We start from the raw sequence: 15,989 nt of genomic DNA on the forward strand, positions 1-15,989 counted from the left end.
TTTTCGTTCACCAACGGATGGTATGCGCCCTGTAGGAACTGTCATGCAGGACCACCGGTAACAGCCAAATATCCCTTCTACCGATCTATTATACAACCTGGCTGTTTATAATTTTTTACCAATGCTAGGATAAATCGCCGGATTGAATCCGAAGTGTCTTTCTCAAACGACAATGCAGGCGGCAGGGGTGTAGACAATCTATAATTTTCTAGTCTATGTTCAACAACGAAAAGTCGTACACACATTCCACCATTTGATTACCGGTTTTCTGCCATCTTATCGCTGGCTAGCTCCAATGACGCCGTCGTTGTTGTGTTTTACTTGATTGAATTGGATTTAGCGCCCGCCACGGCCGCTTATTCATGCGCTCACTCTCTTTCTGTTTACAGTAGCTTGCTCACTTACTCCATCAGCGTCGCCGCTGAAGTTGGTGCTGGTCTTGCTGCCTTCACCTTGGTTGAAGCGGTGGCGGACAGCCGGAAATGAAGTCCACGGCAAGGTTACGCTATTGGCGGTGCGTTACGTCATGAAGGTCCCTGTAGCAGTCGCTTACAGCTGAACGCGGCCAATGAAACTCAATACGGCATTACGCACGCCGCTCGACGCGCTTTTGTATGCTTATTGCTTTAGCTTTGTAAAGCCGTTTGTTAATAGCATGGCGTAATACGTGTCTTTCGACGTCGGCTCCGTTGTCGTCTTCACTTACAAGTTCCTTTGTTGACAACTGAGGTAAAGTACTAGAAAACAGCGGAAGAGGCAACCGCAACAGAAACTAAAGGTAGCGTCGAGGGAGTCGTTGGCTTGCCGTCCCCTTCCGTAATCAGCTTAGGACAAATCGATGATGGACTCAAGCGGACACCGTCGTGCTTCTGCTGCTGTTGCTACTGCTACAAACTAGATAACAATCATTTTTAAATACGGATCTGTTTGTGGAATGTAATTGTCCAATTGCACAATTTCTATTTTCTGCTTTAAGGTCGTCAGAACGAAGCGTTTGTATGCAGAACTATTGTGTTAACTGCCAATGGCACCTTAAAAATACTAACAGTGGAGGATATAGCAGCCATATCGAAAAGTAAAGAACGGAGATGTGTACGCATCATTCGGCTCCTTATAGACTCTATATATACAGATATATAGTCATAATGATGGTTCTTCTTTCTAGTGCTGAAATTTTTCGAAAAAAGTAGAGAAAACTCTCCCTATTATTTCAAACAGCATGTCTATTTTCTAGTAGTTTAGAATAATAACGTATAATATGTTACCAGTAGATTAGAGGTGCTGGGAGGACAGATAAAAGATCCATCTTGCGCAGCATTTCTCGAGAAGATCAGATCACTTCGATACGTAGAAAAATACACTTATTAGAGAAGTATTGCCCAAGTTCAGTCGGTTGCTTGCTTGAAAAATCAAAGCATACTCTGAAGAGTTGTTTTTCATCTTCTAATTCTTCTATTAAACTGAGACAGTTCTTCTAATTTTTACGTACAACATTATAACTTATCATTGCTGTGGTCGTGTTCAGTTACAGGATAAAGTGATCGCCGGTCGAACTCATTCGTAGGGTGCGTAAATACGTGACAGATGCCCAATTCGCTGTCGGCCATGTAAAAGTACTGTCTTAAGCGGAGCGCGGTTCGTATTATTTTTACTACTAATATCAATACTATCACTGCTATCATCATAACTTTATGAGCTACTATCGCTTCTGGGTCAAGGGAACGGACTCAGACATGCGCTAATCGATTGCAACCTGATCTGCGGTTTAGCAATCTTTGCATCTTTCCTTTTTTCTCATCCCCTCGTGAACGGCGGTACGGCGGGTTGTTGTATGAGGCGGTTTTATACAGGCAACATGTCCTCTACAGCGGTTCTGTGTAGATCTATTGAGAATTCACTGTAGATCCTCTACGAAGGATAGATTGGAATAAAAAGAGGATGACAAGAATGCGGGCCGCACCATATCCGTTGCCATCTTGAGATATCTAAGGGCGAAGCCACACAAAGGAACACGCTCGTGAAGATGCGCAAGGGAGCCCTCATACAAGCAGCAGGAGCAAGAGAAACGACGCAAAAAGAACCGTTGTCTTAACAATAACTCACGGCAATGACACTAGTAAAATGGCAAAATCTGTGATCATTAATACGAATGCATAAAACGTGTGAGCTTTATACCAGACTGGATCAAATAAAGGGGCTCGCATTTATTGGGGTCCGTTTATTTTCTACTTAGTCGTTGTGCCCGTTAACGAGTGATTTCCCTTGCACCACATGACACAACCACGCGTAGACCATTTATGTAGAGTAAAAAAAAAAAAAGAAAAAAGTTCTATCGTGACCTCACAACAGGCTACAGCAAAGATAGTTAGATACAAGCTTTATTTTATATTAACTATAAAGCGATACGTAAATAAATGAGAGTGAGTTTGGCCACTTTCACTGATAAGTGATAATTAGGTTGAAAAGGCATATAAGTTCCCCTATATTAGGTAAAGACGTTTAATTATTTATATCCAATCTAATGATCGAGAGCTATGGTATTAGATAAAATTACTACTACATACATATGTATGTATACATTTAGCATATATATCTAGAGAGCAAAATCATCCCAGCGTCTAAAACCGAATCAACCTCGAACCTGACGGCAGATGGTACTATGCTGCCAAACTGGGCATATAATGCCTCGTTTCGTGTATTGCCCACCTATAGAATGCTATTGCGGCGCTCAATGTCGGGGCCGTCCCTTGTATATCTGAAGAAGAAGAAGAAGAAGACGTGATAATACGAAAATAGAAAGTGAATTGAGTGTGTATATATATATATATATGACTATACGTTACGTTCGTAGTAATACGCACGAAAATGTTCTATGCCTATGCATGCTTTATCTGCACAAAAGCCGTTTATAGGTAACGACGTTTTGTATAAGCACACAATCTCTGTGGTTATTGCTCAAATTTCGAAACGTGTCCAAGAGCTGTTCGTCAGCCCTGTCGATATACGTCAGACTATCACTGGTGGGGCAGCTCAATATGGCCGTTCGCACACGTACACGTACACGTACACATACGCTCTGTCGGGTGTACGGAGAGAGGCGGACAAGAAGCCCGCTAGACCGGCAGTGCTAACGATGGCCATGAAAAGCCAACACAAAAATGAAAGTAACAAAAACAATCTATTTCATCGCAGCATGACAGCTTTCATGAACGTCAAGGATGAGTCGTCCTTCGGCTATCGCTGGATGATATTTGTCTGTAGGTGGTACATTACCACAGAAGGAACTGAACGTTACTATTAATGGCACGGAGGACAAAATTTAAACTAGGACGTTTCTTTAAAGGTAATAGCGATAACAACGGTAGCAATATTCGTCGTCGTCGTCGTCACCATCATCACAGCAGTAACTGTCCCAAACGTAGAAAACAAAAATGTAAATATCAGACACGCATTGATGATCAAAATAAGTTATCTAGACGCCGAAATGGCCTCTTTATATTTGCCGTCCATGTACGGCCGCCGCAGTCGACTAAGACCGTTGCCGCCATGGTACACAGCAGACTTTCTCATATCTCGTATATAAGAGACGGTACAAGAAGGCTGCAATATAAATTTGATAGAATTGCTACAGATAGCGCACGCGTAACCGGTTGCTCCTTCCGGACACCGTATGTATCCTTGTCAGACGGCAGCCATCATCTTGTACGAACAATTTTTCAGACGTTTGTAATGACAGCTTTTCCAGAACTAGTGTCTTGCTATTACCTAGTGTTAACTAATCACTGCCTGTAGCGAAGTGTTTCAACAAGTAAAGGCGCTTGTCCATTCTCGCGTCCTCGGAAAAAAAGCCCAATATTTACCTAAGGACAGCTATCATTGCATTTAAGACGAGACACTCACCCCGATAGCTCTGAGTAAAATCGCCTATCCGCAGCAAAGACGATCCTTTTCTCAACGCATTTTGAGAGACGTTCCGTGGCATGTTCACGTATATTTTACTTAATGTACTGCTCTATATTGACTTTTTGAGTCGGCCGTAAAAGTTACAGCATATAGATTGTTCTGTCATTATAAGTTATCTAACGGCTGTCTGTTTCTGTTGTTGCAACGATTGTAGCGGCGTAGGGGCTCATTATCTCATTTAAGTAGTTCGCACGGCCTTTTTTTATTTTTCTGGCTGTCCTCAAGACCTTGGATGCGGTCAGCGCTCGAGGTTGTGACGGGGGTGGTTGCACCACTGCGCGGGAGGAGTGCGCGAGCTACTCTACTTACTGCTGTATTTACTATTGTTCGTTTAACTCGATTAAAATAACCATATACATAGTAGTCGTCAAACATTTCGCTTTGCTACCATTATCGCTGTCCAATAACCGTCACTGCATACGCAAAACGCTTTATTTTTAACATTTTTGCAGCATATTTCGTTCGTGCACGCTTACTAACGACACTCCATCGGATCTATTAGTTTCAGAGAACGTTTTCACAACAATTTTCATTATATTATGGAACATGTTATGTGCAAAACTAAACCCCTCGTTAGATCAAACGCTAGGCTCAGCTCAGAGGGGAAACTGATTAGTGGGAATCGCGTAAGTCAGGGGAAGATAATTTCATTTAAATAGGGTATAGCAACTAAGAGGCATGGAAATTCATCCATTCAAATGTTTGTGTCAAAAACACGTTTACTTTATAGCAGCTCTTCGCTGTTCATATACAAAATTACATGAGAATTGATGAACCTATGGGAGTGCTTTACCAGAAGTCTCTTGCCAGCTGGTCAGCTCAGCGCTTGGTGATTTGACCAGCTGGCAAGACAAAACATCTAACAACAGATGGAGAGTCTCTATATTTTTTTTTACCTGTTTACTATAACAGTTGGTATCGAATCACGGAGAAACCAACCTGTTCAATGTCAGGAGTGTAACAAAACGCATCTATATATATTTAAGAAATACAATGAAATTAGTTTAATAAAGCTAATTTATCCTGTAATATAATTGCAATGTGGTATTATGGGGCTCAAATTGTGGAGGGACTTTTCGCTGATACCGTACCATAAAAGTGTTTTTGTTTAAAAAGTTGACCACATCAAACAGGGAAATTACTTCTACCAAATAGAATAGAAATCGTGTGGAATTCGCCGTGCGTACATGTATTATATTTTATTAGCTACATATATAGCATTGTCTGACCATTATTGCAAGCGCGCATCGCACGCTGTGCTGAATACTGCATTACTAATCCTCGTCTCCGGTACGTTGCCCTGATGCCCTTGGGGGTACGTTGGCCTTAGCTCGGTTGATCTACCTGGGACCGGGAGCAGAGCCCCCTTCAAGGCCTCCCGAGGCAGACTGCGGTAGTCGCGACAGACAACGCAGCCACAGCCAGGGCAACAAGAGATCTTTTAGCAAGGTTCGACGCTCTTGTAATGCCTCGGCGGACTATTCGTATATGCAGGCAGACGCAGACAGCCGCAGTGAAGAAATTTGCGTTTCACCCGCCTTGTTTTTCCGACCGGTGTAGACAGTGAAGGGTGGCCGGGTTTTTGTCGGAAGAAGACGTGACTTTTGCGTACGACGTGCCGTCGAAGTCACCAATAGCAGCGTCAACGAGAGATATCAGGGTTGTCGCACCAGCTTTTGTCATCGTCGTCGTCGTCTCTATTTTTTAAGTGAAGCTTGTCGTGTGCTGATTCCGCCTCTTCACTTCCACTCGCCCTTGATCGCGGTCATCACTTAGAAGCGGGTCGGTCTCCTACAATTGTTGACTACTGCGATTCAAACGGTTGCTGCTATAACTGCAACTACTTTCTACTCAACTTTTAAGGTTCTTCTATTCCAACGATGGGATTTTGTCATTATTAATGCCGCCGCTACTTATGCCTTCCTTACGTGTCGTTGGTTGTCCCGAAAGGTGAACGTTTTTTCAACGAACGCACACTTACGCTGCTCACAGAAACATCTAAAGAGGCGGCATAAAACACAGCAGAGCGACAACGACAGCATTAGTGATGCCCTGTGCTGTCGATCGCCCGCGATTGTACGCCGCTGTAGTCCAGAATCAAATGCGCGCTTCGAGACGAGACCGGCGAATAAAGCTGTTCACAACGGCAGTAATCACAAAGAGTAACAGAGAGAGAGAGAGAGAGAGAGAGAGAGAGAGAGAGAGAGAGAGAGAGAGAGAGTTTTAATCAATGATCACAAGTCTGGTTTAGGATCCGATGATGCTCTGCAATGCGCTCGTCCTCGTGTGCCACAGGCATACTAGATTAAGCTAACGTTACCTATAAGTTCGGGAAGTAACGCACGACCGCCGTGCGTATGCCATCTTTTCCTTCTTTTGCCGCATTCTTGCAGGGGACTTAGATGTTCTCATAGTCACCACAGACTTCTTGCACACACCAATGTCTCGCTCACACACGCGCTCAGCGGCCATCCGCCCGATTCTATAGAACTACACGCTTTCGTTGGGTCGATTTATCAAGGGAGTTATTTTTAAGTAAAATTTAGTTACGAAAACTATCGCTGCGGAGGCCATCATTCTGTCGTAACCGTTCAATTCATGGTATTAATATCAGAAGAAGGCCACGGTGACGATAGCCGCTGCTGTCATAGTGGTACGGTCTGTTGGCGATGATACTAGAGAATATCCTAGTAATGGCGCTTATGCGGCATGTACATAAACCTATGGATCCGTTTAGGTTCCGTGCTCTCTTTGTGCGTTCGCTGAACGTGAACTTCGCTTCTGGGCCTTCCTCCTGAGACAAGAGCACCCATTACAAAAGCCGCAAACGATCACAAACAAGCCAATTTGTCAACGCCGTTGTAACATAAAGAGGCATCAGACAAAAAAGATGTAGGCTTCTGTACAGCGAATAGTATCAATATGCATTTATTACAACGATGCTCAGATATATACAGTCTTGAACCCTAGTATGAAACGGTACATAATAAATTTTAGATTTTTGAACCTTTTCACAGGCCTATTTTCGATCAAAATATGTATCATTATTATCAATAGCTTTCTCTTAATTTTGATGGTCCTGCTGCTATAGATGTCTGGATTGTGTGAGTCTATAATATCTCGAAGGTCAGTTTTGGCATCATGTTGGAATTGGAAACATTTTCATGTTAACAAATTGGTAGCGTTTTGAAGAAATGATAATCTAGAGGAACGTAACGCCTGGTAGGTACAGTGGACGACAAAAAAGTTCCAACTATTGATTCTGCTGCATGAAATCCAAATGACTCACTTCGGCTTATTAGGCTTGACTGTTTCATGCGAGATTTTCTTCATCGTCGTTTGCACTGATTAATCGACAAACGAAGATTCATGAAGCTCTATTAGATAATAGGTACATCAAAAAAGCAGGCAAACTTCAGAACTTCTGCAACTGTACATTTGTTTCTAAGTGATGTCCCGCCGGTTTAATTGAATCCACGGACTGATGGGATTATCGCATAGTGTTCATCTGTAGTGCGAGTCACAATTCGGTCGCAGGAATGGATCATTGTCGTAACGTGAGAAAGCAAGCATCTTTGCGTGCCCATTTTTGATCCTTGCTCGAATCATGTGGCACACATTTATCCAATTTACTTACCTCGTTTATTTGATCGAACTAAGCAGGCATCCTATTTTTATGGGCATCAGACCTGAGTATTGTCAGCATCTTGAGATGAGTCGGCGTCCAGCACAGTTTTCAACTTCTGCTTGCTCAATTTTGTAAGCGATCTTCTACAAGACTAGAACTTTTTCTGTGAACTTTTCAACTAACGTCGCTTAATTTTTCCATTTCTAGTTGGCTTACCAAATGCGGGGAACTATCTCCGCGGGCGTCGCTCCCGAACTCGAAGACCGAGCTCACACTCGTGGATCACTCGAAATTTCTAATTTTGCAGGCAACTGACGCAACAAAAGCCTGAATGACGGTCTGCGAATGAACGACCACCATTGTCAAAGAGTACAAGAAGGTAAAAAAACGTATCGCAAAATATCTAACGTTCTAATAAACTAACGTTCTCGAAATATGAGATTAACCTTTGACGGTTTTATACTGAACGACTTAACATATGTGTATGTAAATTTTCATGTGTGTACACATTTGGATTCGTACAAATAGACAGTCATAAAGAATACAGTATCACGAATCCAGTTTCTATGAATTGTTTATATTTCGTTGTGTACATCGCGCTGATAAATAGCATCCAGTACGAGAAGCGGCGTTTTGTGTTTACTATAAAAAAAAAACTCGGATTAAGCAATTTGAGCTAAACTTTGAAAACTTCCCCAATGAAAGTTTACAAGAGAATAAGATATAATAGCGGCTTCTTACGTTTTTTCACTCATTAATTAGGTTTCAAAGTATGACCTAAAATTTGCTAGTTAGCCTTGGATATACACTGAGAAAAATGTATATACGCTCCGGCCACAATGCACCTTATGGAAGGCATTAACTAAATCTACCTTGAAACTTGACAGCACATACTCATGCAGGTTTTCTTGCTGTGGGGATTTGCCTAGAAGATTTTGATTTTCTTCTGGTACAGGCATTGATATTGATTTTCTACAAGCCATAAAGAAAATAAACTTATCGGTCGGCAATCAACGCTAGACAGCTGGTTCAATCTCCTGCTTCCGTCCGCACACGCGTTGTTATCGGCACTACGTTGCGTTTACGAGTAATTCCTGAAAGCTTTGTTCGTAGACCTGAACGCATGAGAATTCAATGTTATTTTTAAACGCTCAAGGACGGAGCCACGAAGTTGACTAATGCCTTCCCATTTAAGATTAGTTTGAATAAAGTTCCGAGCCAATGCGGCGTAACTTGTTTTAGAAGAAAAAATAAATCACGAAAAACATAATTTCTCGGTTCATCACCACCGGAGTTCCTTCGTTGGTCGAAACAACTGGTAGAACAGTTCCCACCGAGGGGAACATCTATTATCTACAAGGCGTTTGTCGGCTCCCTTTTATCAGCGGCGGCAGTACTTGTAGCCTTTGGGTTCTAGTGGGAATGCCCGAGTGGCATACTGTTGTGATCACAGCAAATCGTTATGGTTAATAGTCGTAGAATTACTGTCAATGGTTGATAACCTAGCAGGACCTTCATCACCCAATTGCCTGCAGTACTCAAAGGGCAATCATAATAACAATGACAACTCGAACCGTCGTCGTCGTCGTCGTCGGCGTCGGCTGGGGCAGGTGAAATCCGGTAGCTACTGCTAATTGATCGCATTTGTATGTTGTCAAGGGTTTTTTGAGTGTAAATTTATAGAAAAAGCTGATAGAGAAAATATATTCAGCTAAATACATTGGACCAGACTAAATGCTCGCAAGTCACAGCGGTATTCGTATACGATGGAGTTTGAACGTTAGAACTTGTTACCACTCTCCCGTATGAAACATAACGAGCAGTTCTTTGCCTGTGAAATCACTGCAAAACGAATTATCGAAAATAGTTTTATTCAATCGTTGTTGCAGTTGAATATTTTCAAGCAAAGCTGACGATGGCAGACAGGTAGGATACCTTAATACAGGTTATTGCCACATACATGTAACTGTTTATATATCACGATCATGTCGCCAGCCAAACCCCGTACGAAGATTAGTTCTAGTCGTCATCAAGCTCGCAGTAACAGTCGGCGGCCGGCAAGTAAGTGCAGAGGTTTGTGCGAAAAAATTTTACATAATTTTGCAAGTCACCGATCAGGCGGACGCCGTCACCAGATTGACCAGAAAGAGGGAATTTCTGCATCTATGCAATAATGAACGTTGCATTGCGTTAGAGTATGACGTGATGTTGGAGTTGTATGGATTTGACGCAGGGGCTCAGTGTACGGCGGCCATAACTGCTAATGACTCAGATACTCGTCCTGAACCTCTATCCGTGACAGCCAGAACAAGCTATACAAGTTAATGAATGATTATGATGTTATTGCAGCATCTTGTTGTCGCTACATAGAAGATGCAGATGTGTGTCGATGTAAGTTATCGAGTATGCCTTTATCTAGGTAGGAAGATGGGTCACTAGGATCTATAGATTGCGTCAACGACGGAGTCCATTCGGAGTGGGCACGCACTCACGGCGCAACAAGCAACACTGATGATATAATGTCAAAACTTGCAAGTTACCACATACAAATATCTATCTAGTGGTACAAATGGCTTATTATTGTCAGAAAGTATGAAATATATCGCTACGCATCTATCTAATAGCATTTAGGAACGCATTGACGTTAAAATAGCTGCGTGCAGGCCACCACTATTAAGCTGGGTGATGCTCTGCGCATCTCAATGTTTCTACATGTTGCATATTCCTAGACCATCGATTTGGATCGATCGGACCTAGGAAAATGAACGTTTTCCTTTATAAATGTTGGTAGTACGTAATGCAAATTGCATTCTGTGTATGTAGGGCGTCTAAACTTCGGATGCTTTTGCGTAGATTGGCCTTCATTTTTTTATAAGTGATGTCTACCCTTTTCTCTCTCTTCCTCCCTCTCTCTCTCTCTCTCTCAGGGATGATGTCAGGATGTCACTCGCGACAGCCGAATTTATCATGGAGATCATCAGTCCGTGACCTCAGCGATCCACTCACTACCTGAACTCCCCCTATGACAATTTCCCCTGCCAGCTTCTCTATACGATTTATCTACTGAGCCACAGGGTTGATCGCTAAGGTCGACTGACTCCTACATTATTACTAGCATTGCTGTCAGGCACGCGACGATTAACCGACCCGACTGTACCTGGTTGAGAACCAACTCACCACTGGAAAGGGTCAATCTCTCATAAAAATATACGCTTCTCTTGCAACCGCAACTTCAGTGTTGAAGAGTGCGCACAGGGCGAGAATAACAACAACAACGACATCAACTGCGTCCGAAGTGACCCGAGCTCTGAAACTTGTCCACCTAAAACTCATTCAAAGTCTTTTTTCTCCTTCTTTCCTTTAGGTGACCCTTGCATCCAGTAGAACGACCTCTGAGCGTACGACCGACCGACTGGTTCTCGCACACAATAGGACTCCTCCCCTGCTTCCAAACCATCTCACCAGATAAAGAACCGTCTTTCTGATCTAACTGTGGGAGGTATTGTAATCCTTCATAACCTATACTGAATCTCCAGCATTGGACTTATTGTCCACCTTAACTTTCTAATTCGCATTGAACGGTTATAGGTCGAAAAAATCCGTCGACCCATTAGCTGGTGTACAAATGTATTTAGACGATATATCACTATCCCAAGAAGTTAAATTTACGCTATAGGAAGTGAATCCTAAATTTGTTTTTTGTTGAACTTCACCGATCAAAACAGCCTCCGCGTTATGAGCAGCTACCATACTGAAGTAGTAGCTTCCCAGTAGCACGTCCAAATTACTTCAAAATCAGGATAGTCCTTTCATTGTTAGACTTATTTAGGTACAAAGTCGTCGTCCATGCAGAGATTCGCGGCAATTAGTCGGGGTCACGAGTTAGGTTCACCTTAGAATTTGTTTCGACGGCCCATCCCCAAGCAGAAGCCACTAGTAACAAGAGCGAGTCGTAGGCGCCTATTTTGGCGCTGTTCGTATACGTGCACCCACGCGCCTCTTCTGCCCATGCCTCCGACTCTTTTCTTCCTTCTTCAGATCGGTGTGCTATCGTAGTAAAAACTTTCATGCTTTTTTTGCAGAACTGTATTCCACTTCATACTATTAGGCATTCTATTCTCGTAAATGCACGCACTTGGTGAGGTCACATCTGCACCTTAGCCTCGCTTTGCACCTCCAGGATATTCGCCCGGCGACCGACAGCGCGCTTGCTTGTCCGTCCGTGTGTCCAAAAAGTGGATAGCCCATCAAAAGCAAATGGTGGCACCCCCCGCCCCTCCGCGCAGGACTAAGCGGCTGTGTTTTTGAAATTTCACCTCTAGTGAAAAAAAGAAGAGGAAGACGAGACTTCGAATGGTGAACAAAAACCTCGAGAGAAAATCGAAAGTGCGTGGAGTTCTGGAGCGTTATAGAGATTGACAGAGAGAGATTAAAGCGACCAGTATATGAGTCGCAGGCGGCTACGGGGGACTCAATCCCCATTGCTTGGCCTGCCAACAGGCGCTGAGAGGTGGCAGTAGATGTAGAACTGGTAGTAGTAGTGGTGTGGTTGTTTTAGCAACAGCCATCTGGATAACTGCGGCAGTGTGAGCGGCGGGTTCAAACTTAAAAGTTAAAATCGAGGGATCTCGTTGGAGGATCAGTTAGGATCTGGTTGAGAGTAAAAGCATTCAATGTACAGTTGGCCTTAGGTCCAGGATAGAGAGGTGTCTGTTATGCAACGGTTCGTCGGTCGCCTTCAAGCGAAACCGCGGCCTTCTCCCGCCCTCTCCTTTCTTTTATTGAGAGCTGAAGGCGCAAGTCCCATCGGGCAGGTGTTCATTCAAAAATTGAAGTTCAGGTGTAACCAGCGGCTGAATCCGTCCGAGCGCAGCGTTGCCAGAAGCATTCGCTAGACGGCCAGTTAGTTTGTGTGGCAGAAGAACTAGCCGAGAATGGGGGATTGCTGCGTCGATGCGGTCGCTCGTCCCCGCATTGCTATACGCAAACAAAAACGTTGAGGGCCTCGCACAACAGAACGAACCCTAGATCCAAACACTGTGCTTCAAAGAAACTCGACTACACATATCGACAAATCAATAAATGCTGTATGGCTGCTGGCCAGCTGAATAATGGCCGTCGTTTAAGGTATGCAGTGCTATATCCGTTTAGTTTAAAGAGTTTGAGGCACGTAGATAGATGCCTACAGCCTATAGGATCTCGTTATTGACCGCGATGATGGCAAGAAGAAATGGAAGCATGGTTTGAAGAATACGCTCCAAACCCGATCAAAAAGGTTCGATGCCGTTTCAGTTTTCCTCTGACCCAACTGGCATAGACCCACACCGTCGTCTGATTATAGTAAAGCGAGAAAATAGTTTTCTATTAAACGCGTAAAGTGATGATGATGATGATCATAATAGGATTCTGAAAGGCATTCATTATTATTAATTGTTGATGTATAAAATCAGCTCAGAAGCTGCTTCGTGAGTAAAAATGAAGTTCATTGCTATATTTTGCTGCCTTCGCTACCAGTAAGTCGACAGATACGTATTTTTTACAAGAACATGGCTAAATTATTTATTTTGGGGATAGGTAATTGTAGAGATAATAAAAATTATTATAGTTATTGTTGACTCGAAGCTTTACTCGAGGCGAGTAACATAATAAGCTCCGACACACAAATAGAAGGCACTATCGTCTCTTAGCATTTAGATTTTTGGCCATCTTTGTAGGAGGGAACGGTTTTGAGCGAAGCATTTTTTACTTGCGCCGCTAAATATTACATCTCTTATTTTATATTTCGTCTTGGTTTGAAGTTGATTTCCATGAAATTCACTCATAAGCGTTGAATTAAACACGTAATCCCTTTAAGTACAGTTCACGCACTGAAAACTATGAAATTCAATGTTTGTGACAAGACATTTTCTTTTGACAAGATTTTTTTTTGTTTATTTTCCAGTAAGCTTCTGATTTTCTCTAATAATTATATGCTATATATATGCATTTTTTTTAGAAAAAAGCGGGCTGCCGAAACCATATATTTATAAGGACGCATTGTGTTGGTAAACGGGAAAGAAGAAGAGTGATTTAGGTCTTCATCGGGTGATGCTCGACTTCACGTGTTAACCATATGCGTATATCTACAATCGGTCGGCGGTTCTTGCACCGTTTTGCGATTGCAGATCTATTGCTTCTGCAGCAAATTCTTCTGTGACAAAAATTACCCCTGCGTCCTTGATTTCTTTCCTATATTTCGATTTACATGTATATCAGTAAAAAACAAACAAACAAAAAAAAAAGGCTGGCTAGCTTAACTATGTGTATGACTATATAACACTATTGGGATCTATATATACATACTGTACAGTGAGTGAATATATTTCCCTTTTTGGGGTGAAATCTTTTCGTGATCTTGATACTTGAAGGATCTCAAAGGGCGAACATCAGCCGTTACCATCACAAAATCGGTTAGCAAATACTTGTGGACTGTATGGAAATCGTAAAGCTTAAAAATAGATGAAGGTAAAACCAGGAAAGTCTCGCGAATATGTTCGACCCAACCCCAATCAGCTGGTAACAGAGTGAACCCACGTGTGCTATTTCAACCGTTGCCTGCTATGCAAACCTATCATCGCTGCCTTTTCGCACCCAGCACTAAGTTTGTTGAACGCTCGACGCATTGATACAGGGGACGTTGCTTTATCAGGTCATCGTTAACGCGAGTTTCTTCTCTCCTGTCTTCGTTAGCGAATCTGCTCCTCTGTGCAGCTGCTGCTTCTAGTAAGGAAGATTACCATTCATAAAGGAATTTTACGAAACTATTGCACATGTTTATGGGGTTCTGGATTTAGTTGGCTGTTTCTAATTATACTATATCGTATAGCTGCTATGATTGTCTCGGTATGTAAATGCCGGCGGAAACAGTAACGCGTTGTCGTCCTGTCCCTCGTTCGACGCACGGTAGAAGCCGACTGATTAGAAACACTATCAGCACCGGTAACAAGAGAGAGGAAATATCTTTCCCATTTGTCTCCGTTCATTCATACGTTTACTCACAAATGGCTTTCGACAAGTCCGTCTATTAAGCTGGCTGTCAGTGAATTACTGCCTGGTCGATGCGCTAGTCCCCACACTTTCGACGACAGTACGATGGGTTGTGCGTGCTAGGTTAAGATAAAACAAGAGTACGCAATCTGAAGCACGCTTAGTACTGTCATCATCGTTAGAATCAATGTTATTCTTATTGCTACAACGCATATGATTATTGGCGGAAAGAAATTGAATTTTTCATTGCAAACGGAACATCTCCATACACACTGCCGTAGACAAGCCACAGTGGGATACAATGGATACGAGAGAAAAAAGCAGACTTTTATGAGTTATCTACCGTTCTTATTTTGGTAGCACACGCACCGTTATCAATATTATCGTGTCGAAGGGAATTGTCATCTGCTTCGTTATGTGAACCATACCGCAAAACAAATCAACCGTATCATTGTATCTACAATAATATAATTTAAATGGATGTGCTATAAGCTATCAAAGTAAGCCGTTGAATACACGGGAAAGCTTTGGGAATAGAGGGAGTCAAGCATGATTCACGTGGGGGTACACGAAATCATGTATTGATACCTCCACATACTGGCCGAAGCGAACAGACTTCTATCTGAAATTGCACACAACATATCTACACAGACGACAAGGCTTAGCTTGATTTCTCCAGACAAAACGAGCATTAGAGCTTGCACAAGTTTCAAAGATGGCCGTAGGATACTTGAAAATGGTTTCCGTTACAAACTGAACAATTAGACATTTGCGTTAATCAGTGATGATGCACTCGGTTCTTCTTAGGTATTTTACGAATGCATCAATTTAAAGTGCGGGTTTTATCTAGGCCTAATACTTATTAGCTTTCAGTGTTCATAAGGCGCAACTTCTCTACTATAGAACGAGCAGATGATAAAACAGTGTTTCGCTAGACAATATATCAGCACACCATGCCACAGATAGTACGAGTGGGGGACATGCTGAACTTAGACCTTAGGTTTGTAGCCCAGCCGCACTGTTTCACTTTGAATCTCCACCTCTATTTGCCTATAAGGTTCTCCCTCCCTTCCGCATCCCCCCGGCCCTTCTTCCTTTTCGGGGTCAACCAGCTGATTCGTCAGCGGTCGACGACAATCATCAGACCAATCGAGCGGTCAACTCAGACCAAGCTCGGGACATCGTCGCTCCACAACGACGGCGGCGGCGGCGGTGGTGGTGGCGGCGGCGGTGGCGGCACGAGACTAGTCAGCAAACAGTCAGTGTTGAACGAGGAGCAACCAGGAAACGGAGTGAATGAACCTTCGCGCTAATCGAATGGGGAGACATACACTCACAGGCAGAAAATGACAGAAGCTGACTGACTGCGAGG

At 43.0% G+C, this 15,989-nt stretch overlaps 1 protein-coding gene across 18 annotated transcripts in view; it reads left to right on the forward strand.

Annotated features, from left to right (window-relative positions):
- LOC147754673 (uncharacterized) overlaps positions 1-15,989 on the forward strand; it is a 115,901-nt gene that overhangs the window by 23,961 nt on the left and 75,951 nt on the right. For 8 of the 18 annotated variants that reach the window (XR_015317224.1, XR_015317226.1, XR_015317228.1 and 5 more), the window contains 3 exons: positions 1,526-1,635; positions 7,799-7,970; positions 10,956-11,090. Coding sequence is in view for 4 of the 18 variants with exons in the window: in XM_086975038.1 (XP_086831164.1) it covers positions 390-514; positions 1,526-1,564 (164 nt within the window). In the remaining 14 variants the exon portion in view is untranslated. The other 10 variants (XR_015317231.1, XM_086975038.1, XM_086975039.1 and 7 more) reach the window with 10 other exon arrangements.

Source organism: Varroa destructor, unplaced genomic scaffold (assembly GCF_002443255.2).
Source record: "Varroa destructor unplaced genomic scaffold, Vdes_3.0 BEIS01000007.1, whole genome shotgun sequence".
Lineage (NCBI taxonomy): Eukaryota > Metazoa > Arthropoda > Arachnida > Mesostigmata > Varroidae > Varroa > Varroa destructor.